The sequence below is a fragment of the Hemicordylus capensis genome, chromosome 2 (assembly GCF_027244095.1).
Source record: "Hemicordylus capensis ecotype Gifberg chromosome 2, rHemCap1.1.pri, whole genome shotgun sequence".
Classification (NCBI taxonomy): domain Eukaryota; kingdom Metazoa; phylum Chordata; class Lepidosauria; order Squamata; family Cordylidae; genus Hemicordylus; species Hemicordylus capensis.
In genome coordinates, this window is record NC_069658.1 from 367,579,269 (window position 1) to 367,605,759 (window position 26,491).

Consider the following 26,491-nt stretch of genomic DNA (forward strand, 5'->3'; position numbering starts at 1 on the left):
AACTATTGCTTAGTTTTTTGCAGATATATTTACATGTATCAATAATTTAAATCTCCTATGATTAATAAATTAAGATTGCTTTAATCAGGCTACAACCCTAATTTTAACTTATTTTAAATTTCTTTCTTTCAGATGGAAGATGGTCGTACGTAATTTATTATTTATTAGTTATTATGATTAAGTGCAGTTTCAGTTTTGGGCTTTGTTTCAGATAATGCAAAGGGGTTATGCCAAAGCATTCACAGAAAAAGAGGGTTCTGAGGAGAAATGTGAAGAGATAGAGAGGTGGTATTCAGTTCCACTGGTTCAGGAACTGCTGCAGCCCTGGGATACTTTGGGATTTATCCCTGTGCCTTGAAATCTAAGATGTGATGGTAGTGGAATATTATTTTTTCAGCAGCTCTATCCCATGAGAAGGCTGTGATCCTTTGAGTTTTGGCCCTAACAAATACTCTTATCATGTACTTGATCAACAAACCATGGATAATGTGTTCTCAGCAACCCTCTCTCCCTGGAGGCAGACTACGACACTTTGCATTTACTGAAATCTTTTCAAAGGCAAACCCATGTAGAATTAATAAGCAGTCTGGGTTTGAGGTTAAAGATATGAATGTCAAACTGAAAGACTGAGGCAAAGAATGGGTGCATCAAGGCCAATTTGTAAAGCCGGCACAAAAATATGACATTTTATTTTATTTTATTTTATTATTTATTTACATTTTATATCCCGCTCTTCCTCCAAGGAGCCCAGAGCAGTGTACTACATACTTAGTATTTCTCCTCACAACAACCCTGTGAAGTAGGTTAGGCTGAGAGAGAAGTGACTGGCCCAGAGTCACCCAGCTAGTTTCATGTTTGAATGGGGATTTGAACTCAGCACTCTAGCCACTATACCACACTGGCTCCATATGCTGCCATCTAAGCAATTTTATTGCTTACACGGCACAGAAGTTTAAGCTGACCACTTTAATTTGCTATTTCCACAACTTTTAGAGCATGAGTAAAATCTAGAATCACTATCTCTCCCTTTAAACTGTAGTTCACTTTAAACTGTAGTTGTCAGCAAATGTTCCATATGGAATGGAATTTGACAGCAAATCTGCAGTTTCTGGTGGCAATGCACCAGAATAGACTTGGGAGTTACCAAAAATTGACAGGTTTTGCAGTGGTTTCAGAAGTCTTCACAGATGCTATAATAGTTGTTGTGCATGTGCAGAGACCTCTTGTGCAAACATGGCAGTTTCAGCATATCCCATATGAGCAGAGGCCTACTACACTAAACTTGTGCAATTATTTCACTGCAGCATGTAGGTACTGTACAACTTGTGCATGCAAGGTGAAACCTATGGCATCAGTGAAACCTGCAGAGCTGCTGTAACCAATCTGATTGTAGTTTGATCTGAGGCTGGGACATGGACATTTGAATTCTGAAATGGATTCCAGAAAAAGGGCAGAAGTTCAGCCAGGAAATTTAGATCTGCCCAACTTTTTCAGGGTGCTAATCCATTGTTCCATTGCTCTCTAATATATTCATGAACTAGTTAAATTGTGTTGTTGTGTTTTGCTGTTTTCTATGCAGATGTTCCCCACAGGCCAGTCCCACAGCCACCTTCACAGTCACCATTCTTTAACACCTTCCCTTCTAAGCTACCATCTAAACAGACTCCTTTATTATCCAAGGCTGAGCCTGAAGCATACACAGAAAGGTTTGTTGAACTAATCAAGTAATGAACTATTATGCTTCTTTATGTCATGCATATTATGTTATGATGCCACTTATTCATGATTCTTCTTAACTGAATTCTGTGAGAAGAGGCTAGCATTCAATGCTCCGGTTCAGCAAGGGCAAATTCATGCACAGATCACCCTTTGTGATCTCCCCCTGATGTGTATGGGACTCATTCCAGGCAGTGCTCTCCTCTCCCCAGCTGTACTTGTTTAAAACTGGCTTCTGTCAGTATAGGTCTGGAATGATTATGTTCACTTACATTTATAACTGCATGCTGTTCTGAAATCGTGGTCCTCTGATGAACGTTTTAATCATCACGTGGGTTCTCACAAGGGGTCTGAAATAGCTAATAAACTTGCAACCTGCAAAGGATTCTAGACCTGCACAGCACCAAGCAGATTCTGGCTCTAGACCTGTACAGCACTAAGCAGATACATGCCTCTAAGGCACTATATAAAACTAGAGATTATCACTGTGCCACGTTTCATTTGTGTATGCTAAGCCTCCTTTGTTTTTACAGCACTATTTCCTCAAGTGGAACACTACCATCACACCTGCAGTCAAGTATGTATTCTAAAAAAATGCCTCCCCTCTGAATGATCAGCTTGCATTTTGAAAACATCTCTAGTCCTCATAATCTTAGAAGTTTGAACTGTAAGGTTTAAGAGCAACATGGCACTTAAATTATAAATTAAATATTTATGACATGCACACTAGAATCAAAGGATCAGATTTAGTCCTGCAAATCAGCTGTATCATTTTAAATCCAAAGGCCACTGTCTGACATCCTGACTACATTACTCCATAGTACTAGACAGGTAAAGGTAAAGTTGTGCCTTCAGGTCGTTGTTGACAGTTGGTGACCACAGGGCCATGTATTACTCTAAAGCAGGGATTCTCAATGTTGGGTCCCCAGATGTTGGACTAACTCCCATAATCCCCAACCAAAGACCACTGGGTCTGAGGATTATGGGAGTTGAAGTCCAATAACATCTGGGGACCCAACACTGAGAATCCCTGCTCCAACGGACTGCTTAATTTCAGTTGGACTTCCTCTAGTAAATTTAGTCAGGATATCAGCCACTGTGAACAGGTAGAGCTGTGCTCCATGTAATACTTACTGAGATGCCCACAAAATGGTAGAAATGTGAATAGATATGTGACGATAACAGAACTGGCAAGAGAGGGCAAGCTTCAACATCCTTTCTCTGTTCAACTGGCTTTGACACAGTTTCCTGGTTTGGGCCCTGCTTCAGCTCTGACTGAAGCTATTCCTGGAATTGTGTGCCCCAATATTTTTCACAATAGCAAGCCATTAAAATCTCCACAATTGCTTTCAGTATCCACCTGGAGATTGACATGGATTCCTGCAGAATCTAGGGCAGTCCTGGAAATTTGGCAAACTCAAGCCTTGTTCCAGTTTTTCACTCTCAGCCCTCCTTTCCTCTGTCATCCTCTTTTGATCCCAGTTTTCTTTCAAACTTGGCCCTGTCCCAGCTTCCCTACCATTTTGCCTTGCTTCTTCCCTGTGTCTTTTCCTAGATGTGCTAGCCAACATCCAGACTCACAAAGCACTGGAGCTGCAAATGCTGTGCTAGTGCTATGAGGGCAGGGGGTGATTTTTGTTGATTTCCCTTCCATCTGAAGCTCATCGTGATTCCCAAAAATATTCTCTGAGGGCTGCGTGACTCATCGAGACATACTTTTGAGAATCACAATCTACTTTAGAGGGAAGGAGAGATTGACAAAAAAATCACCCCTTTCCATAGCACCAACTCACTATTGTTGAATGCATGCTTCATTAGATTGGATGACAGCCATTGTTTTTCCTAATACATTTCCTGTTTCCTTTGTGAGCATGCCAAGTTTTCATTCTCTTATAATTTGCTTCACACGTTTGTCTATGGAAGATGATAAAATGGCACTTTCCCCCAACCTCTTTCCTCCCCTGTATCAAACTTGGAAAGTTGATCAGCTTTAAACAGCAGCTAGCAAAGAGCAGGCAAGCTGGCTTTTTGCAAGGGCGGGTGAGGTCAGATTCCACAACAGTCATGCCTACTGCAGCAGCTAGAGAATCAGCTTAAGGGTCAATAATTCCTAGACACTACCCTATCCCTAGTCTCCCAGCACTGGCCTGATTACTTGTTCCTGCCTGAGGCCGTCACCCAAAGGCTACTTCTACTCCCCACTGGCTCTGTCGCCTGGGCTGGAGCCGACATAACCCCCCTAATCATTAGCCACACCACTGCCACCTCCAAAACCCAAGTGCCACACTCAGAACTACCACCATGTGCCTAGAGGGAGGCTGCCTTCTCCAAGTTGCCTTGGTAACCAGCAGTGTCAGAGGCATCAGCATCATTTCCAAGCAAGGATTGGGGAAAGCTGTTGCTTCCACCGGCTACCAAGGCACTTTGGAGGCCAGCATCTGCAGGAAGGCCGCAGTTTGACACCCCTGCTCTAGAGGCAGAACTGCCATATAGAAAAGAGGCCAGGTCTCCTGTACCTTTAAGAGATGCATTGCAGAGTGCAGTTCAGCAGGTACAGCTTGTCATGCAGGGGAAAGAAAAGCTGTACTTGCTGAAATCCCATCTTCTGTGCAACTCTAAAAAGTACAGGAGAAGTGACCACTTTTCCATATGGCAGCCCTATCCAGAGGACCAACAAGCCCTGATATTTGCAAGAGCTGTTTCCACAAGTAAGGGGTTATCCCCAAAGGCTGAACTTCACCTGACGAGTAGTGTGAAATCCCAGCAGCTTGGGTAACATCCCTGAGGGTTCTATCATCTTGTTCCTCAGCTTGCTTTTCAGCCATATTTTCTACAAATGCTGCTGATCTCTCTCCTAAAAATGTGACAGGGTCGTTATATATGTTACTCTGTCTCTCATTGTCTCTCTCTCCCTCCATTTGAAAACATCCCTGCTGTGCTGCAAGTGGCCTACATAACATGTGGTTCAATGATCAGATAATTATGTCCCAATGAGCATTCTGTGGACGACAGAGGGCTTAATTTTGTTTTCATGTACTCAACGTTTCTGAAGGCAACATCTGCAGAAGCTTTTCCAAAGGCCCAGCTGATGGCAGACCACCGTTACCAATTCCTAACAGGCAACCTCCCAAACTTGACAATGAAGAGGGGCAACAAAGTTGCAAGGTACACACATTTGTTCAAGTTATTAATATAGTGGGATTGCCACCAGATTCTTTATTTGAGCGAAAGTCAGAGGATTGCCATGCGTTCAGTTGGAATGCATGCAAACTTCAATCCTTTCAGTTAAGTAATTGGATGCTCATGGATCTCTGGCCTTAAGATAGGGTTCAGGAAGTGTTATGCAGAGTTTAACAGGTTAGTCTGTGTGCGAAGTGCAAAAAAGGATTTCAACAGAAAGTGTGCAGAATGATTTATGTACTCCCCAACAAAACATTCAGTTAATGAATACCACCCCTGCCTTTCAGAACTCTATTCTCCTTTATCCTGTATTTGTAATATCACAATTACTCACTAATAAAAGACATGCTCTCTCTTTTCTAGAATCAGACCACCATAAATCAGGAATGGTATGCTGCTGATATCACCCGACCTAAAGCAGAAGTTGCTCTTAGGAACATAAACCAGGTGAAGAGTTAAATTATATTGATCCATGTGGTAACAGCCCTGTTTCAGTTTGGCATTCAGTCTACTTTTGGGACTGAAGCCACCTGGCTCACTCTTGTGGATGACCTACCCTGGTAGCTGGACAGGGGGCGTGTATCCCTGTTGGTACTCTTGGAACTCTCCAGGGCTTTTGATTCCACCAACCATGATATCTTTCAGGAGTAGCTTGAGGGAATGGGTGTAGGATGTATTGTTTTGCAGTGGCTACACATGTCCCTGCAGGGAAGGTTCCAGAAGGTGGTGCGGGAGGACTCATGCTTGATGCCCTGACCTTTGGCCTATAGCAGGCCTGCTCAACTTTGCCCCCCCCCCAGCTGTTTTTGGACTAAAACTCCCATAATCCCCAGCAATAGTGCCAAGGCTTATGGGAGTTGTAGGCCAACATCTACAGGAGGGCCAAAGTTGAGCAGGCCTGGCCTATAGCACCCCACAGAGATCAGTTTTGTCCTCCATGATGTTTAACTCCCCAGAGATGCAATTGGGCGGTACAGAAATATTTTAAATAAAAATAAAATAAACATCTAACAACTTGGGGAAGTCATCCAGAGGTTTGGTGTCAGTTGTCATCAGGATACACTCTGCTGTACATTTTGGTGCTTTCTCCAGGACTTCCTGCTTCTTTCTGGCCTGTGACTGCTTTTAGTTTGGGGTGGGGGAGGTTAGATGAGTTTTGCTTTTGTATCTGGCACATGATTTGGTTTTATGCTACTACAGTTTCATAGAGATTTTAAATATTGTTTCAATGGTTATGGGTATAAGATGCTTTGGGTACCAGAGAAAACTGGGATATAATATTTTAAATTTAAAAAAATAATGAGAAAAGTAATATAATATAAACTAAATTAATATGACTAAAATATTTGAACACATTATTCAGGATAATATTCTGAACATATTTACTTGGAAGCGCAATAAAGCTTGTTTATAGCTGTTATTACGTCTGTCTTAAACATATTTTAATATGTTGCTTTTATAGGATGGCACTTTCTTAGTAAGAGACAGTTCGAGAAGAACTCTTGAGCAACCTTATGTCCTGATGGTGCTTTACAATGACAAAGTATACAATATTCAGATACGTTATCGAGAGGAAGATAAGTCTTACTTCCTTGGAACTAGCCTGAAAGCAAATGAGGTACGATATATTGTCACTCCTTTTATTTACTATCTATCACCTCTCCCACAGGCAGGCAGCTTGTTAAACATCGACTTTCTGTTTCACTTTAACTCATTTTACTGCTTCTCCTTCAAACATTTTGCAGGCTCAATCTGAACAGAATTAGTTCTAGAACAATAGCAAGAATGATGAAAGGCTAGATTATTCATAGATATGTTCCCAAAAGAGCAATGTGTAGAAAATGAAATAATTATAGTTTACAGTAAGAATCAGTGTTTGTGAGAATCATTGACTAAAAGATGTTCTGTAAATTACACAGGATTTTACTTCAGTGAATGAAATCATTGAGAACTTCAAAAGAATGCCCCTTCGACTGATAGATGGGAAGGATCGCTGTTCACGGAAGCAATGCATGTTAACATATCCTGCTGGATTTCTTTAGAAAAAGATTTTACTGAGGACCAATTCAAGATATACTTTTATTTATCTCTAAAAGATGAAGCCTGAAGAGTAACTGATTTATATTTGGGAACACTGATACACTGAGATAACTTCTTGTGACTAATTTTCATGTAATAAGGTGAATGATCTCAGTCTTCAAGTTACCCATTTTTTCCAATGTATTATTTTTCATTAAACATACACTTCATGGAACAGTTTCAGGTATGCCCTAGCTGAAATACATGTTACACGAACTGAAAAGGATATTTAAGATAATCATATTATTGAACATTTTCTTGATGTACAAAGGCTTCGTCCCAGGGAGTAGCACTGTCAGGTTTACAGTAACAAATACATTCAGCTGAGAACAGCTTAATATTTAAGTGTTTTGATGCTGTCAAACAAAGTAGACATGCTAATGTCTGTTCTGTGTAGAAGGACCCGTTGGCTAAATTCCTTATATGATTATATTAGTTAGCTGCAAACTTTGCATTTGCAGATGCAGCAAGAATCAATAATAAATGTATCTGTTTTGACATCTCCCTTTTCTATGCCAACCTTGGTGAAATGATTCCTTGATACAAACAACCTTCTAATCTCTGTGGTGTGTGTTTTCACATAAACCTCCCAGCATGCTGGCTAGACCTTTTAGTCTAGCACTGTACATACTGGACTTATGAATATTCTCATTGTGGTTAGATAATAGAATTGTAGGTTGTATCCTGCACTAGTCATTCAAATTTCTTCAGTCCAACTTTTCAGTTTCCAGATGGTTTACTACTAGCTTTAGCCAATTGTCAGCCTGATCCACCAAATCATCAGCAGCTATACTTTAAATTAAGTTGCCATCAGACCAGGCGCGAGCCAAATTTAACAACTTTTAAATCCTGTACTGTTATAAAATCCTTTGCTTTGTTAACGGTGCCAGAGCTCAGCAATAGAACATATACTTTTGCATTTTAAAAGTCCCAGGTTCAGTCCGTAGCATCTCCAGGTAGGTCTGGAAAAGACTCCTGTCTGAAAATCATGCAGAGCCGCCACCGGTCAGCATAGACAAGATTGAGCTAATGGAGAAATATTCCTACAGAACAGTGTTTTTCATGTAAGGCCCCAAAGGCCAATGGTGGCCCCCATCAAACAGAAGTGTGACCCCACACTAATTCTTTATTAGGCCTGCATGAAGCTTCAGCCAAAGCTGTATCCTCTACACAATCTCTCTGGCACCATGCAGAGGTGACCATTCTTACCATGCAATTCTATGCTTTGTCCAGCACTTGTGGTGGTGGTGGTGGGAGATCCTTTAATAGTCCTCTTGAGCCCCTGCACCATCCTGGAGGGCATCTACAGAGTGCTGAGAAGTCTAGCCTTTCCCAGTGCTTTCCTCCTAGAGAAAGCGCGATTTCTCTTAAAGGACCTTATCCAGCACTGAAGAAGCGCAGTACTTACTGTGTGGAGCTCAGCATAGTGGGAAAAGGTTCTTACATCGAAACTTTTTTGCAAAAGTAGCCCCCAATTAAAAAATAGTGGTCACTGCTATAATTCACTGTATATCCCTTGCCACTTGAAATAGTTTCACAGTTTGCTGTCCTACTTAATGGAAGTATTTTCTTTTAATATTATTAATACAAATGGAAAGACCCCGAAAATTACCGTCTGATCAGTAAGGAAACCTCAAGCTATAGTTTAAAAACTACAACTGTTGGTAATTTTTTTAAAAAAAAAATCAGGTCTGGGATAAAGTAAACCAATTACTATATTTTGTAGGAAAGGAAGAAATAGTTAAAAATTCTAATTTTAAGTATAGTAGAATTGTTTTTTAAATTTATCTTTGATTTCGGTGTTGCAGTAAAAAAAAAACCCTAAAGGTTAAACATTTTGACTCCAAGCAGAGATAATGAAATGTAAAGATGCCCAAATTAGAAAATACTTCAAGAGAATTGGCTGTACACTCGAAAGCTTCAAAATCAATTTGTTTCACTTTTCTTCCCTTCAGGAAAATAGCTGTGAAATGTTTACCTGTCAAAAACTGCTTTTATACAAACAGGTTCTATTTAGTCCACAATCCTTTCTGAAATTAAACCTTTAAACTGGAACAAACCAACCATTAAATATCAAAACAAATCAGTACTTTGTATTTCTTACTGAAATGTTATCATTGTGTATTTGGATTGGACTATCTTCCTGCACCAATTCTGCAGAAGTATATTTAGAAATGTATGTTTATGTTCTGAAAAGGCAAGGGACTGAACATACATTTTCTGACTATAATAGAACCTAAAAACAACCCTGCAGATACATTATTTCAGAACAGTGGTATTCACTATTTTTGAGACCAGTAAAATCAGGCTACAAGACACAAAGGATTAAAAGTAACTGTTTTCTTAGGAGTATGTTACTGCTTTATTTAAAGTAAATACAATTCCTTTAAAAAATTATTAGGTGATTATTATTTTTTGCTCACATTACTCCATTTTCCATATTATAACCCTAGTATCTGCATGTAAACTCTCAAAAAGGGTGTGAAAAAATAGTTTATTTAGCTTAAGCAATGCCATAAAAGCAATACTCAGTATTTAGTTACCTTGCTTACAGAGTGTCATTTAAAACTAACTAACGTAACAAAATTGCTGCATATGAGCATTCTGGTGAAAGTGCTTCAAAACATTAGATATGGACATTTCTTTTCCCCTTCCACTTTTACAGTTTTAAATGCTGATGTTTTACAAAGCATAATGTACTGCAAACACATAGCAGAAAAATACTTTGCTACTGAAGAGATGCTAATGCAAAGGGACAATAAATAGAACTAGTTAATTTTATTCTTAAATCTTCAAAGTTGTGGTTCTTTTCCTCAGCTTCTTTTGAAACATCTGATTGCACAGGATGACTGAAGTTCAGAGTAAGATCACAAAGCAACAGTTGGGATTTAACTGTAAAATAACAATACATAGCATTTAGATAGCATTCTACAGTTTTAAAAGGTATTCATGTTTACAGAATCCTAGTAATCCTTACAAGAGTCTTGTGCAATAAGTATTATTATTACCATATTGCAGATGAGAGCGGCTGAGAAACAGAAGCAGTGGCTTGCCTAAGGACACTTGGTGAACTCATGGCAAGACAAGAACCAGGATACTTCAGCCAGTGTGCTACACTACCATTTTTTAAAAAAGTATAGACCTAATTTCTTATACCAGTTAAACATTTGTGCTGTCATAGGCATTCACTACAGATAGGGCTGCTGTGCGGGAGGAAAGGACAGGTCTCCAGTACCTTTAAGGGATGCACAGAAGGAATTTCAGAAGGTGCAGCATGTCATTCAAGGGAAAGAAAAGCTACACCTGATGAATTTCCCTCTAATGTGTGCCTCTAAAATGTATAGAAGACTTGTCCTCATGGCAGCCTTACCTGGTTCCAATACTTTAAAAATACATCCTACAGATTTGCGAGGTAGTTTTGGTGTCTTCCTTCCACAAAATTTGTCATCAGTAGTCAGGCTGCAACAGAGGGTTTGATGAGACACAAAGCCCCACTTCTCTGGCCTAGCAAGGATCAACTGCCATTTAGCTCCTTCCCTCCAAGAATTGTGTCCATCAGCGATCACTTTCACATGCTTGCAACAGAGGGAGGCATGAGACAGAGGGACAAGTGAGATTGTCTTACCAACCTTTTGGAGTTCTTTGAGAGTGTTGTGTGGATAAAGGTGATCTAGTTGATATAGTATACTTGGACTTTCAAAAAATGTTTGACAAATTTATCTTCAGAGGCTCTTGAGTAAACTTAGTAGTCATGGGATAAGGGTTCAGGTTCATGTGTGGATTGGTAACTGGATAGGAATGAATGGACAGTTCATAATGGAGGGAAGCAAGAAGTGGGGTCCCCCAGGGATCTGCACTGGAACCATTGCTTTTTGATTTATTCATAAATGTTCAAGACGTTGGGATAAACAGCAAGGTAGTCAAATTTCACTAAACTATTTAGGGTAGTGAAATCCAAAATTAATTGTGAGGAGCTCCAAAAGGATCTCTCCAAACTGGGCAAAAGAATTGCAAATGTGAGTAAATAAGAACATAAAAACAGCCCTGCTGGATCAGGCCCAAGGCCCATCTAGTCCAGCATCCTGTTTCGCACAGTGGCCCACCAGATGCCACTGGAAGCCACAGTTGAGGGTGTGCCCTCTCACCTGCCATTACTCACCTGCAACTGGTACTCAGAGGCATTCTGCCTTTGAGGCTGGAGGTGGCCCACAGCCCTCCAACTAGTAGCCATTGATAGACCTCTCCTCCATGATGTCATCCAAACCCCTCTTAAAGCCATCCAGGTTGTTGGCTGTCACCACATCCTGTGGCAGAGAGCTCCACAAGTGGGAGGGAGAATCCAACTTAACATATACAATGATGGGGTCAGAGCTGTCAGTGACTGATCAGGAGAAGGATCTTGGGGTTATTGTGGATAGCTCAATGAAAGTGTCAACTCAGTGTGCGGCAACTGTGAAAAAGGCAAATTCCGTGCTCAGGATCATTAGGAAGGACATTGAAAATAAAAATGCTAATAATATAATACCCTTATATAAATCTCTGGTGCAGCCACACTTGGAGTACTGTATGCAGTTCTGGTCACTGTATTGCAAAAGGGGCATTGTGGAACCATAAAAGGTGCAGAAGATGGAAAGCAAAATGCTCAGGGACATAGAGCACCTTCCTTATGAGGCAAGGCTACAGCCAGTGTGGAGTAGTGGTTAGAGTGCTGGACTAGGACCGGGGAGACCCTAGTTCAAATCTCCATTCAGCCATGATACTTGCTGGTTGACTCTGGCCCAGTCACTTCTCTCTCAGCCTAACCTACTTCACAGGGTTGTTGTGAAGAGAAACTTAACTATGTGGGCCCCTTGGAGGAAGAGCGGCGGGGGGGGGGAATCTGAGATTTTTTAGTTTAGAAAACAGACATCCAAGAGGAGACATGATACAATTATGCAAGCTGTGGAGAGATAATTTTTTTAATCCCTCTTGCGCAACATTAGAATCAGAGATTGTCCCATGAAACTGATTGCCAGAAAAGTTTGGACCAATAAAAGGAATTCCTTTTTCACACCATGCATAATATATGGAATTCTCTGCCACAGCATGTGATGGTCACCAGTTTGAATGACTTTAAAAAGGGCTTAGACAAATTCAAGGAGGACAGGTCTATCAATGGGTGATGAAAAAGTCCTAGCAGCTGTTGATACAGCCTCTAAACTGAAAAGTTCCTTTAGATTTTGGTGGCTAGTGAAAGGAGAATAACCCCCCAAATAGTCCGTTTTCTGCTGCCTGGAGCCGAGGACATCTCTGATTGGGTTATCCTTCCCACTACTAAGCACAATACAACATCTGATGCACATAAGTGTGATAGAGCTGGTTCCACTATCTCAGCAGGGCCCATGGATTTATTCAGTCTTATTCACTATTCCACAAAAGGACAAATCACTCAGGGCAGTACTGGATTTGAAGTTCCAGAACTAGTGAGTTCCAAAGTTCAGGTTTCGCATGGAATCTCTTCAGTCCATAACGGAAACCTTGCAACATCTAGACCTATTAGCTTCCATAGATCCAAAGGAAGCATACTTGCATGTCCCAATACACCTGGACAGTCAATATCTACTATGCTTCAAGTACTGCAGGATACGTTACCAGTACAAGGCCCTTCCGTTCGGACTGGTCTCAGCCCCAAGGATATTTACAAAGGTGCTGGCACCTCTGATCGCACACCTGAGTTTTCAGGGCATCCACATTTTCTCTTATTTGGACAATCTGCTTCTAAAGTCACCGTCAGTGCTAACGGCCTCAGGAGACCTTCAGCTAGCTCTGCATACCCTAGAACACCATGGGTTCCTTGTAAACAGAAAAAAGAGCCACTTGGTACCATCATACAAGATTTTGCACCTAGGTGTACTAATAATACCTGCAAGGACAGACTCTACTTGCCAGAAGAACTGGTTCAAATTATAAAAAAGGAAGTATCAGATGTAATTTGGGCTCGGGAGGCCAAGCTACTGTTTTGAGCACGACTCCTCAGTTTAATGGTGGCCATTCTGGACTCCGTACCTTGGGCCAGATTCCACTTGAGGGAACTTCAGTGGTTTCTTCTTCAATTCCACATTCCGATAGCCAAAAATACCAACATAACATTATCTATCCCCAACAGTCTCTGGAGTCGCTCCAGTGGTAGATGGTGGATTCTAACATTTGTCAGGGAATGGAGTTTCTTGATCCACCTTGAGTTATCTTCAGAACTGACGCCAGCAAGACCAGCTGGGGAGCCCATTGCCTTTGCAGAGAAGACCAGGGATGTTGGTCCACAACAGAATCCATACACAGCATAAATTGGCTGGAGTTGTGAGCCATTCATCTGGCTTTACTAGCAATCCAGAACACGATAGTCAACAAGCATGTGTTGATCAGAACCGACAACACAACTGCGAAAGCCCACATAAACAGGCAAGGGGGAACCAGATTGCGATCGCTCCAGGCGGAGGCAGCACTGATCATGTCTTGGGCAGAGAATCATATAACATCAATCATGGCTCACCATGTCCAAGGGGACCTCAACTCAATAGCAGGCTGGCTAAGTCAAAAACAACTGTTACCAGGTGAGTGGGCACTCAACCAGAGGGTATTCCAGACGATTATACAACATTTCGGGAGACCACAGGTCGACTTGTTTGTGTCGACTCTCAATACACAACTACCCAGATTCTTCACTCAGTTCCCCTGTCCACAAGTGGAAGCAGTGGATGTGCTGTCAATGGAGTAGCCCTTGGAACTTCTATATGTGACCCCACTTATTACACGATTCCTACACAGAGTTCGACAGCTCATACTGATAGTCCCATACTGGCCCAGCAGACCATGGTTTCCAGAACTGTACCACATGCCCAAACAGGAACCATGATTTCTGCCGGTGTCAGCGGACTAATGGCATCCAGTGGAACATCACAATCCAGGCTGGTTACAGCTAGCCACCTGGAGACTGAGCAGGGAATATTGAGTCAATATGGCTATACGAACAGTGTACCATGTTGGCTTCCACGAGAGATTCGACAAAATGCATCTATCAATAAACATGGAGAGCTTTTCTGTGCTGGTTAGCTAGGCATTCAATTCCTCGAGGTGCAGCAACGATTAAAGATCTTCTAGCATTCCTACAAGAGGGATTGGACAAGGGGCTCAAGGTGAACACACCGAAAAGATAGGCGGCATTGCTGTCAGGGATCATATCAGGGATTTCCAAAGACAAGATTATGAACCATCCACATACTAAAAGGTTTCTGAGGGGAGCAACTCTGCTCTCATCCATGGTGGTCCATCGCTTTCCATCTTGGAGCTTACACACCGTTCTCAGAGTGCTTCAGGCAGCACCATTTGAGCCAATAATATCCATACTTCTGAGAATCCTATCCTATAAGACGGCCTTCTTGATAGAGGTAACTTCTGCTCATAGGATCTCTGAACTACATGCATTGTCGGCACACAAGAACCTTTGCATCTTTGTGGTTGACTCGATTCAGCTGATACCGGACTCCTTTGTCAGACCTAAAGTGTCTTTGGCCGACCATCACTCACAGGACGTCATATTATCCTCATTTTGTCCTAGGCCAGTACACGCAAAGGAATGAGAGTGGCACAGGTTCGACATGCAGATGCCTCAAGATGTATTTGAAGCATACAGAGGACTTTAGACAGATGGAAGCTCTGTTGGTTAGTTTTCTTCCGGCCTCCATGGGAAATCAGGCACCAGCACCTACTATTGCCAAATTGATTTGTGCTTGCATCTCTCTGTCCTATGAATCATTACACCTGCTATCCCCAGAACATATACTGGCACACTCTACCAGAGCAGCAGCAACATCTGCTGCTTTTGCAACTAATGCACCTATACATGAAATATGTAGGGCAGCTACATGGAAGGTGCCATCAACATTCACAAAGCACTACAAGATTGATTTGTATGCCTCTGCTCAGGCTGCATTCGGTCACAGGGCGCTTCAACAGGTTCTTCCCCTGGAGTAGGCAAAGACACTCCCTCCCAGAGAGTGTTATGGCCAGAGCTGTGGTATGTCCCAATCAAAGATGTCCTCGGCTCCAGGCAGTAGAGAACGGAGTATTAGTTCATTTACTATGAAAGCTTCTTCTTGCTGCTGGAGCCGAGGACATCTCGGCCTTCCCAGGTGGTGTCCTGTCTTACTCCACGGGAAACCAAGAGCTCCTGAAAGGTACAAATATCCTTGCAATGATGTTGTTGGGATTTCTGTATTTCTTTATATTAGTATGCTGTTTTATAGTTATTACGTTCAGTGCTACTTGCACATTTGGCCTAAAAGAACTGGGCAGGGTTATCCATCCCGGGCTCTTAAGGCTTGTAACACTTTTTAATTAGTCCTGCCTGGGATAATCCAATCAGAGATGTCCTCGGCAAGAAGAAGCCTTCACGGTAAGTGAACCAATGCCCCGATTACTATGTGATTCCACCTGGAACATGGAAATCCCATTTTCACAACCACTTTATAGTTGCCCCGGATTGTTTCTATACAATAGATGATCGGTTGGATCTTTCTATCCCAGAATGGCCCCCGTTACTCCTGAAGAGATAAATGGGAACAAAGGTCTGGGAAGATGGTGATTTTATTCCCATTGAACTGATAAAATCTAATCTGGCATGGTGGACTCCAGTCTTAGCATCACTCTTTACAATTATTAATCAGACTGAGTGTATTCCTTGTGATCGGGACTTGTCTATAATTATTCCAATAGGCCAAATAGCCTCATCTCTATAATTGGAAAACAGGTATAATTGGATACAGGCTGGACACCTGTATCGGAAACTCCTTGACTGGTTTGACTGAGAAAGTGCACTGGCAGATGAGCAGGTGGGTTTCAGAGTTGGACAAACTACTTTAGACCAGGGTTTCTTTCCAATGCACTTAATAAATAAGTACAAGAATAAGCCAAGATGTGTACTGTATGCCACCTGTCAACTTTAAAGCATCATTTGATCATTTTTCTCATGATAAATTATGGGGGAAATTATCAAAATCTTCAATCAATCAAAGGTTACTTCTCTTAATAAAAAACCTTTATAGGGACTCTCACTTAAAGAGTATGTTGCAACCTACAGGGACATCTAACAAGCCCCATTAGTGCAGAGAGGAGCATCTGGCAGGGTTGTCTATTGGCCCCATTTTTGTTTAATTATTACATTGATGACATGGTGGATAGACTCTCCAACTTGGAATTTCACCCACCAAAATTGGGCAGTAGACATCTAGTCTTTCTCCTTTATGCCAATGATGCTGTGCTTTTGTCACAGTCTCTGGTGGGAATGAGAAAAATGTTGAGAGTTCTGGCTGACTACTGTCACAAAAACTTGCTTTCCATCAGCTATCAGAGGACAAAGGTCATAATGTTCACCAGAAAACCAGTTATGCATAAATGGCAAATTAATGGGATCAGCATAGTGCAGACAAAACAATATTAATATTGGGGGTCAACTTCCGGGCAACAGATAGCTGGAAAGAGCAAACTAATTCCACTGTAACAAATACTCAGAGATCAGCTACCGCAATTTTGAGATTCTTTTTTTCAATGGTTCGTCAATGTAATATATCTACTCCCTCTGGATTATAACACCAGGGTGATCCACAAGCAGTGCATTATTGATATGATATACCAGATAAGTTGGGCATCAAGTTGCATGAGGTTGGAAGCTGTTAAGCCTTTGCAAAAACCGCTAAATATTTGTATAATCTGACATATTCAACACACAGAAGAGCTCTGACATTGGCTCAACTGGACATGCTGCCCTCTGTGTTGTTGGAGGGTAGGCTCAAGAGAGTCACCTATCTGGAGCTACTGTGTCCCTGTGGGAATGGGGATATTGAGACAGTTGGCCATGTGTTCTTGGATTGTTCTTTTTACCGCAATTTATGTTTTAGATATAGTATTCCTCTCTTTTCTAGATACCGAAATAATTCTGATGAATTTCATATAAATTTCATATAAATATCAGGTAGCCAGATTTTGTATGGCTATTATTAAGATCTGCACATGGTGTGTTAGAAATGGTTAAGTGGGTTGTTTCATTCTATTTTATTCCATTCTATTTTTATGTAATAGCTTTTACATGTGTGTGTAATTGTGTGTGTATAACACAAGAATATTTACCATTAAGATTATTTTTATCTGGGTTTGGATTGAAATGTGTATATTTGATCGGAGATTCAAATATACTAGTCTACTAGGCTTGATGGCTATAGGCTACCTCCAGGCTCAGAGGCAGAATGCCTCTGAATACCTGTTGCAGAGGAACAGCAGTAGGAGAGGGGGTATGCCTTCACCTCTTGCCTGTGGGCTTTTCAGAGGCATCTGAAGGACCACTGTGTGAAACAGGATCCTGGACTAGAAGGTCTTGGGCCTGATGCACAAGGGCTGTTTTTTAGAGGACACTAAGGTCCTTCTCACCGGCCTGGCGAGGACCATCTGCCATTTGATTCTTCTCCTCCAAGAACTGTATCCTCAATACTGTAACTATAACTCATGTACATGTATACCAAATCATATCTTCTCCCTCTGCTTCCCCCTGACCCTACTTCCTTTCCCTTTATCCACTGTGTCTTTTTAGATTTGGAGTCCCTTTGGGACAGGGAACCATCTTCTCATTCTGTGTAAAGCATCATGCACACAAATGGCACTTTATAAATAAATAATACATCATACAGGATAATTCCCATGTATCATTTTATCTGCACATGGATGGATTACTCCAATATAAATATATGCTCATCTATTAATCTTATTTAGTGGCATTGGGCAAGTCACAAATACGTATCTGCCTGTTTACATTCATATGCAGTTGATATATTAATTCTAATCATACATCCGGTTCTTAACATACACATATGCATCCCAATTCTATGCAAGCTTACTTAGAGTTCAGTAGGATTGACTCCTAAGTATGTGTATTAGCACTGCAGCCTTACCTTGCCCCATAGTAATCAACACAATCGGTGGTTGCCAGAGAGCTTGCTTCCTTAGAGTCAAGCATTGTTTTATGAAGGGTAATTACATTTGATAGTAACAGAATGATTGAGCCAATGAGAAATAGCACCAGTTCAACAAAGAACATTCCTGTTTCCTTCCCCTTCTCTTGTGTTCATCATGCTTCAGAGAAAGGAAAAATAAATCTTTTACTGCCTTACTTGCACTGTACTACACACACACACACACACACACACACACACACACAGCTTTCCAGAACTCCACAAGTGGTTAACATCACAGTAGAGAACAAATAATAATTTCTCTTCATTCTGCCAGTAGTGGTATTCATAATTACCAATAAGTTTATTCAGCTCACAGGACATTTTATCCATATTTTTAATTGCAATGCCAATAGTAAACTGCTGATCACCATCATCATCACCACTCGTGGACATCTGAAAACATGAAATCAGAATAAGAATTTAAAACTAGTAACTATTAGTTCTCAGGTATGGGCTAATTTGATACACGTTTAAATGTCTTGCTTGAAATCGACTTCTACACATTAATATATCCTTACAAGACTGATTTTCTCAAAGCTACTAGAAACAAAAATAAATAAAAGCTATAATATGAAAGAAAGAAATACCAATGAAAAGATGAATTGGGGGCAAAATGGGAAAACCTTATCCTCCTGAAGAAGTCATTTGTCTTACTAGTATCAATAGCAATTTCTTTTTAGCTAGAAGCATGTGGTTTGGTTTTGCTTTGTTTTGCCACAGTATTAACATAGTTGTAAATGCATTTTGCAGTGTACAAAGGAACACAAGTTAGGTAACCACTAAAATATTTGGTAGATCTCACACATTCTTATGCACTATGATTTCTCCTGGCAACCCACTATTATGCAGGGTAGATATAGAGGAGGCTCTATGGGAACACCAATATTGGGCAGCAGCAATATAGGAAAGATGCTGAAAGGCATCAACTCATACTGCATGGGAGATGCAATGGTAAACCCCTCCCATATTCTACCAAAGGCTCATCAAAGACTCTTGAGGAAACGCAGCAGTCATGGGATAAGGGGACAAGTACATGTATGGATTGCTAACTGGTTGAAGAACAGGAAACAGAGGGTAGGTATAAACAGAGAGTTTTCACAATGGAGGGAAATAAGAAGTGGGGTTCCCCAGGGATCTGTACTGGGACCGGTACTTTTTAATTTATTCATAAATGATCTAGAAGTAGGGGTAAGCATCGAGGTGGCCATATTTGCAGATGATGCCAAACAATTTAGGGTAGTGAAATTCAAAACAGATTGTGAGGAGCTCCAAAAGGAGCTCTCCAAACTGGGTGAGTGGGTGACAAAGTGGCAAATGTGGTTCAGTGTTGGCAAGTGTAAAGTGATGCACCTTGGGACCAAAAAACCAACTTAAAGTATACACTGATGGGATCTGAGGTGTCGGTGACTGACCAGAAGAGGGATCTTGGGGTCGTGGTGGACAGCTCGTTGAAAATGTCGACTCAATATGCAGCAGCTGTGAAAAAGTTGAATTCCATGCTAGGGATCATTAGGAGCGGGGTTGAAAATAAAACTGCTAACATTATAATGCCCTTATACAAAACTATGGTGCGGCCACACCTGGAGTACTGCGTACAATTCTGGTCACCACATCTAAAGAAGGACATTGTAGAGCTGGAAAAGGTGCAGAAGAGGGCAATCAAGATGATCAGGGGCCTACAGCACCTTCCTTATGAGGCAAGACTACAACACCTGGGGCTTTTTAGTTTAGAAAAAAGACGACTGCGGGGAGACATGATAGAGGTCTATAAAATCATGCATGGTGTGGAGAAAGTGGAGAGAGAGAAATTCTTTTCCCTCCCACACAACACTAGAACCAGGGGTCACTCCATGAAATTGATTGCCAGGAAATTTAGGACCTACAAATAGAAGTACCTTTTCATACAACACAAAATCAGCTTGTGGAATTCTCTGCCACAAGATGTGACAGCCAACAACCTGGATGGCTTTAAGAGGAGTTTGGATAACTTCATGGAGGAGAAGTCTATCAATGGCTACTAGCTGGAAAGCTATAGGCCACCTCCAGCCTCAGAGGCAGGATTCCTCTGAATACCAGTTGTAGGGGAGTAACAGCAAGAGAGAGGGCATGCCGTCAACTCCTGCCTGTAGGTTCCCAGTGGCATCTGGTGGGCCACTGTGTGAAACAGGATGCTGGACTAGATGGGCCATGGGCCTGATCCAGCAGGGCTGCTCTTTCTTTCTTTCTTTCTTTGATTTGATTTCTATACCGCCCTTAAAAATGGCTCAGGGAGGTTTACACAAAGAAATAACAAATAAATAGGATGGAACCCTGTCCCCAAAGGGCTCACAATCTAAAAAGAAACATAAGATAGACACTATAGCAACAGTCACTGGAGGTACTGTGCTGGGGGTGGATAGGGCCAATTACTCTCCCCCTGCTAAATAAAGAGAATCGCCATGTTAAAAGGTGACTCTTTGCCAAGTTAGCAGGGGTTAATGTTCTTATGATAATTCTTACGTTCTTATGACAACCACAGGGCTCTGTGGTCGCAAGGAGTCGACATGGACTCGTCAGGACACTTTATTTCCACTTAATATCAGCAGGAATCAAGAAGCAAAGCTGTTTTGACTGAAGATAGATCAGATCCTCATTCTTTGTTGGCAACAATACTTCTTAACAGAATATTTGCCCTTGGGCAAATTGAAAGAACCTAATTTGTTTGTAGTCAGGGAGATGGATGCATAGACTTTGCAGCATCCATAGATTTGCGTCTGTTACCACTTAACACTGCTATGGTTTCACGTACCATGAAAACAGGAAGAAAGTAACCAGCCCACCCTCCTCTACCACATATACCTACCTTGGTAAGCAGGGGATGTTGAAAATTATGACTATGTTTCAATCGTTAGCCACAAGAGGGTGCCATTACACTACAAGACTAGGACCTTAAAATGCTATAATACATCTAATCTATTTTGGGCTTTTGGTTACATCTCTTAAAGCCCATAAAGGCTATCAATTTTCTTTCTTAAGGAATGAAAAGTAAAGACATTTTGATTATCAAGATAAATTAAGCTATTTGAAACACTAGCAGAAACTGATATGGCTATACACATCTTTATGCAATATTTGCTTTTATTTCAAAGACGTCTGTAAAACTTATATCCAGGAAAACGGTGCGATTTTGTTGAGTTCGTTCAGTGATAATAATGCTAGTAAGATTGTCTCTTAGATGTAAAGGTCAAAAAGCAGAATATAAATCAATATATTTGGTTGTTTATTAGAGAGAAGGCACTCATCTCTTTATTATTAGACCTTAAAAGACTGATTAAACTTCCTAGTTTAAATCCTGAAGGTATTTCTCTGTTCTTTTGGTACCTATTAACATATTTGGTAAAGTGTGCCGTCAAGTTGATTTTACTCCTGGTGCCCACAGAGCCCTGTGGTTTTCTTTGGTAGAATACAGGAGGGATTTACCATTGCCTCCTCCCCTGCAGTCTGAGATTATGCCTTTCAGCATCTTCCTATATTGTTGCTGTCCGATATAGGTACCATCGGGGTTCGAACCTGCGACCTTCTGCTTGTTAGTCAAGCATTTCCCCGCTGCCATCTGAAAAGGTGATGCTTCTCGGTAGAGGACAGTCAATGAGCCATATTTAGGGAGAAGTGAAAAGGGGCAACCCTACTATGCACATTAAATTCTGAGGAAAGTGTGTGTAATGGAAACGTGTGGTCTACTTGTGGAACTCTCTGCCACAGGATGTAGTGACAGCCAACAACCTGGATGGCTTTAAGAGGGGTTTGGATAACTTCATGGAGGAGAGGTCCATCAATGGCTACTAGTCGGAGGGCTGTGGGCCACCTCCAGTCTCAAAAGGCAGGATGGCTCTGAAAACCAGTTGCAGGGGAGTAATGGCAGGAGAGAGGGCACGCCCTCAACTCCTGCCTGTGGCTTCCAGCAGCATCTGGTGGGCCACTGTGAGAAACAGGATGCTGGACTAGATGGGCCTTGGGCCTGATCCAGCAGGGCTGTTCTTATGTTCTTAACAAGCTAAATAAAGCAAAAGCGTTGGGTAATGGATTAGGAAATTCTGCTGAGTTGAGGGAAACCAGAAACGGAGCTGGAAGAAAGGTAAGCACGCATTGTTTACAATTACTTATCCGAGGATTTCTTTAGAAGAACCCTCTGAATCGCGCAGTAGGTGTGTAGCTGCCCTGTTTAAAATCCCTTTTCCAAAGAGGCTGGGGCAGAAGGAAGGTCATTCGGCGCCACCTCAGCGAGAGAATCTTGCCGTGGCTCCCTCGGTGTGTTTGAATAACCCGCCTTCCGTCGCGCGACTTGAAAGGGGCGGGGAAAGACAAGCGCGCGGAAACTAAGAAGCCCAAAAGACCCTGCCCTTCGGCCGTACAATTTAAGCACCGCGCGAGGTCGCCAGCGGGCAAGCCTGCTAGACGTCTTTTTCAATGGGAGAGCTGCGCTTAGAAGGGCCGTTGCTGAGGAATAAAGGGTGGGGGTGGACGGATGTCTTCTCTGGAGATGAAGAGCGTCACACACACCCCTTCGAAACAGTGCTAGCCAAATACGCCCGCAGAAAAGAATTCTAGGGGCGCGCAATGCAGAGCACGCTGGGAACTGTAGTTCTGACGGCCTAAACATGATGAATCATCCGTTCTCAGTGACTGCCACGCGTGACTTCGCAACCCAGACTTTCCAAACCCCCGGCGGGCGGGGGGAGGAGGAACCTGACTGGAAAATGAGATGTATTCCAATCCCAAAGTCCAGGAGGGAAAATCTTTCTTCCTGTCCAAAATTTAACATTTGAAAGAAAGACAAGTACCCTCTTTATACTGCATTGAACGTTTTGAGGAGAGTGGCGAGTGGGCGGCGAAAGGCAGGCTAGCTGAGTGGTTTTGGTTACCCTGGTGGGGGCCCAGAGAGAATGTTAGTGACCCGCAGGCAGCGGTGGAGGGGAGGCAGGTAGGAGGAAGAGCTGTGGGCTGCGGGAGAGAGAGAGAGGGAAAGAGAGGTTAGTCTGTGACAGGATTCTTTCGAAGAAAGCACATTAACTGGTGGGAAGGAAAATGAAGGATTCAGTGGCAGCAGCTTTTCTTTCCATTCTGCATTCCCATCTGTGAATGGGGGCAGGATGTAGTAACAGAGGCCAGTTTTCCTCTTGCTCTCTCCAAACTGTAGTTTTCCCTCTAACAGGGATTCCCGAAGTTGTTGACTACAACTCCCAGAATCCTCAGTTGCAATGGCTTTTGCTTGGGGATTCTGGGAGTTGTAGTCAACAACTTCTAGGAATTCCTGTTAGAGGGAACATAGGAAGCTGCCATATGCGGAGTCAGACCATTGGTCTATCTAGCACAGTATTGTCTTCAGAGACTGGCAGCGGCTTCTCCAAGGTTGCAGGCAGGAATCTCTCTCAGCCCTATCTTGGATGTAAACCCCTCACCCTCCATTACCTGATGTGCCTTGAAATCCCCCACCCCCGAGTTACAGTACTACCTGCATAGTAGTACTGGGTTTCCAAATCCTTGTGTGTAAATCTTTGTAGACATATCATGTACAAACAACTACTTTGTATATAATTGTGCTTTGGCAACGTACTGTATGCTTTGGTAGTTTGTTGGTTCAATTAAAAAAAATCTTGTCCTATCTTGGAGAAGCCAGGGAGGGAACTTGAAACCTTATGCTCTTCCCAGAGCGGCTTCATCCCCATATCTTGCAATGCTCACACATCAAGTCTCCCATTCATATGCAACCAGGGCAGACCCTGCTTAGCTATGGGGACAAGTCATGCTTGCTACCACAAGACCAGCTCTCCTCCCTACGTGCCTCCAAGGGTGGGAGCAGAGAGGAAGTGCAAAAAATCTACCCATTCTTTGATGGGGTGCAGTGGGGTGGGGTGGGGTGGGAGGGGCTGCCACCTGTCAGAATCCAGTATGCTTGGCAGGATGGGCACAGTGTTTTATGGGGGCTCCATTCAACGGCTTTGCTCCAGAAACCTCCCAACCTGGCACCATCACTGTTCATGGCTGTTGTGAGAGGAAGAAATGTACCCACTGAATGTCTTCTTGAAAAATAGTACCGGTCTTCCCCTTTGAATAAAATATTGGTATCCATAAACGGCTGAGATATGCCTAATCACATTCATACTCATTTCCATCGACCTAAACCGATAATGCTTGCCCTCAGTATGACATTAGGTCCTGGGTACAGCAATTACCAGCATACCTACAGTCCTCCATGACCCTGCCGTTACATTTAGGCTTGCCACCCATTCTTTGTTTCAAAGAATAGTTCTTTACTACCCGACCCACACAGAGCATCTGTGCGCTGTTTGGGGCCAGCTGTTCCCCCATCCCTCTTGCCTCACTCTCCCTCCCCCTCCCTCCTGTCCCACTTTCTTGCCTCCCTCCCCCTCCCTCCTGCCCCACTCTCTCTTTCCCACTCACCCCCTTTCCAGTCTCTCTGCTGCTTTCCCGCCACTTTCTCATCTTGCTGGCCATCTCAGCAGCCGTCCCACTACCGCCTCCTGCCCCCGGTGGCCAGGCCGGGCTTTGCCGCCACCACCGCCTCCCCCTTACCTGGGATGGATAGCAGATTGCACTCTGGTACTACAACTCCCATGATAATGCTTGTGTTTGGAGTCAAAGGTTCACCTTTGCCCCTGCAGGCGATGAAAAGAGGCTGAGCCTTGCGGAGCAGAGAGCTACCACACTGTGAAGGCGTGGCGCCTTCTGCAAAAGTCTCTCCCTTGAGTTGAAGACCTTGTCTGTCTGTCATCATGGCATCTTCTTCTTCCACCCAACCGCCAGCAAAAAAGGTAGGCAAATGCAAAAATATTGTGAAGAATGGGAAAAGGAGTTATGTTGGTTGTCTAAAGTGCATGATCATGCTTTGAAAGTTCATTGCAATATATGCAACAGAGACTTTCTAGTTTTGCATGGCAGAGTGTGAGATGAAACAGCATGCAGCAGGAGAAGGTCATGTTTGCAACATTCAGATGAGGGGCCAAAATCAAGTCATATACAAGTTCCTAATTAATGAAAATTCATCAGATGCCAATATGGTGTCTAATAAATAATAAAGGTGTCTCTTTTTATTATTTATTTATTTAAAAAAATTATACCCCACCCCTCCAGTGTACTACTGTTCAGGGCGGCTCACAACAATAAGATAAACACAGATACAATAAAAGTAATAAAATTAATTAAATTTTTAAAAAGTCAGATTAAAAAACACAATTATTAGGTTCAAATTAAAACTGAAAATTATAAAAAGCTAAAGAACCTACCAAATATAACCAAACAATAATGGAGCATTAAAAAGCCTCCTTTAAAAGGTGCGTTTTGAGATGTTTTTAAAAAACACTGAGGGAGGGAACATGGCGAAGCTCTTCAGGGAGGGCGTTCAAAAGCCGAGGGGCCACAACCGAAAAGGCCCTGTCTCTAGTCCCCGCCAATCACATCTCTGTTAGTGGTGGGGTCATGAGCAGGGCCTGAGATGATGAGCAGAGGGTTCTGGCATATTCATATGGGCCATGCCAGGCCTCGCAGAGGCCATTTGCACATGCACAGCGGTGGGCTACAGAGGCCCGAAGGGGCAGAAAGCAGTAACATGGGCCGCGTCAGTGATTAACAAGGCCAGTGGGAGAAGGGGGAACCTTCTCAGATGCCCCCCATGGCTTAGAGGAAGCCCCCCAAAGGGGCTAAAGGTTAAAAAAAATTGTGAACCCCCCCCCCCGAACTGTCAGGGGGGGTTGGTTCAAGGTCGGACTGAACGGGGTCCTACTCCAGACCCATCGAACCAAACCGGTTTGACGCAGAACCGAACCCCCCTCACACTGTTCACGCATCCCTACTGCTCATCTGGGAGCACGGACCTCACTTCCAGGAACACGAAGTTGTCCATCTGGGGGGAGGATGAGTTTAAGCAGTCTTCCCCCCACCACACCCAGTCATGTTAATGACCTCAATGTGTTATTTATTTTGGAGTTCTTCAAGTGGCAAGCCTAGTTACATACCATTTAGCCTCTAGAACCTCCCCATTCCACAGTAGCCTTGTAAATGCAATTAAATCTTACACATCAAGAATACTCAACCTAAATCTTCAACTACTGTGCTCAAATTATTGGATCAATTGACTTAACCAAAGCCAAATCATTACCATTTGATATGAGATCCAAGAGAGAATAGTGGCAAGCAACAGTAAAACTGCCCAGTTGAGAGGCTTTACTGTGGCAGGAAGCTAAGCCGTTTTGAGCACTACACCGAAGTGCTACATTTTTAGGATGCATATAATGCAAAATAATTGCACATTGTCAGGGGAACAGTTGAATAATGCCATTGGCTGTATGAACAGCACCTTCTGTTGCCGTCCTGATGGCACTCTAAGTGGTTCCCTTATATGAACTCTCCCCCCACCCCCAGACCAAGCCTAAGTGCATTGAATTGCCGTTTAGAAAAGCTCCAGTATTATTCTGGCAGAG

The 26,491-nt window shown here is 42.6% G+C and overlaps 2 protein-coding genes and 1 long non-coding RNA gene across 4 annotated transcripts in view; 2 read left to right on the forward strand and 1 right to left on the reverse strand.

Moving 5' to 3' along the window:
• Positions 1–9,764, forward strand: part of LCP2 (lymphocyte cytosolic protein 2) — an 88,097-nt gene extending 78,333 nt beyond the window's left edge. Inside the window, exons 15-21 of the mRNA XM_053298013.1 lie at positions 133–145; positions 1,580–1,706; positions 2,250–2,293; positions 4,769–4,881; positions 5,260–5,343; positions 6,359–6,514; positions 6,816–9,764. Coding sequence (XP_053153988.1) covers positions 133–145; positions 1,580–1,706; positions 2,250–2,293; positions 4,769–4,881; positions 5,260–5,343; positions 6,359–6,514; positions 6,816–6,938 — 660 coding nt within the window. The 3' untranslated portion in view covers positions 6,939–9,764. The remainder of the gene's footprint in view (positions 1–132; positions 146–1,579; positions 1,707–2,249; positions 2,294–4,768; positions 4,882–5,259; positions 5,344–6,358; positions 6,515–6,815) is intronic.
• Positions 9,296–24,520, reverse strand: C2H5orf58 (chromosome 2 C5orf58 homolog). Its single transcript, XM_053298012.1, has 3 exons — positions 24,456–24,520; positions 18,308–18,407; positions 9,296–9,867 (listed from the first exon to the last, which is right to left on the reverse strand). The coding sequence occupies exons 1-3, from the start codon at positions 24,507–24,509 to the stop codon at positions 9,704–9,706; spliced, it is 318 nt and encodes a 105-aa protein (XP_053153987.1). The 5' UTR covers positions 24,510–24,520; the 3' UTR covers positions 9,296–9,703.
• The window catches only part of LOC128345689 (uncharacterized), a 33,247-nt gene continuing 29,045 nt past the window's right edge, over positions 22,290–26,491 (forward strand). Inside the window, exons 1-2 of one of the 2 annotated variants that reach the window (XR_008316585.1) lie at positions 22,290–23,023; positions 24,677–24,826. This is a non-coding gene — a long non-coding RNA (uncharacterized LOC128345689). Of the gene's footprint in view, positions 23,024–23,924; positions 24,827–26,491 lie in introns of those variants that run through there. The other variant, XR_008316584.1, reaches the window with a different exon arrangement.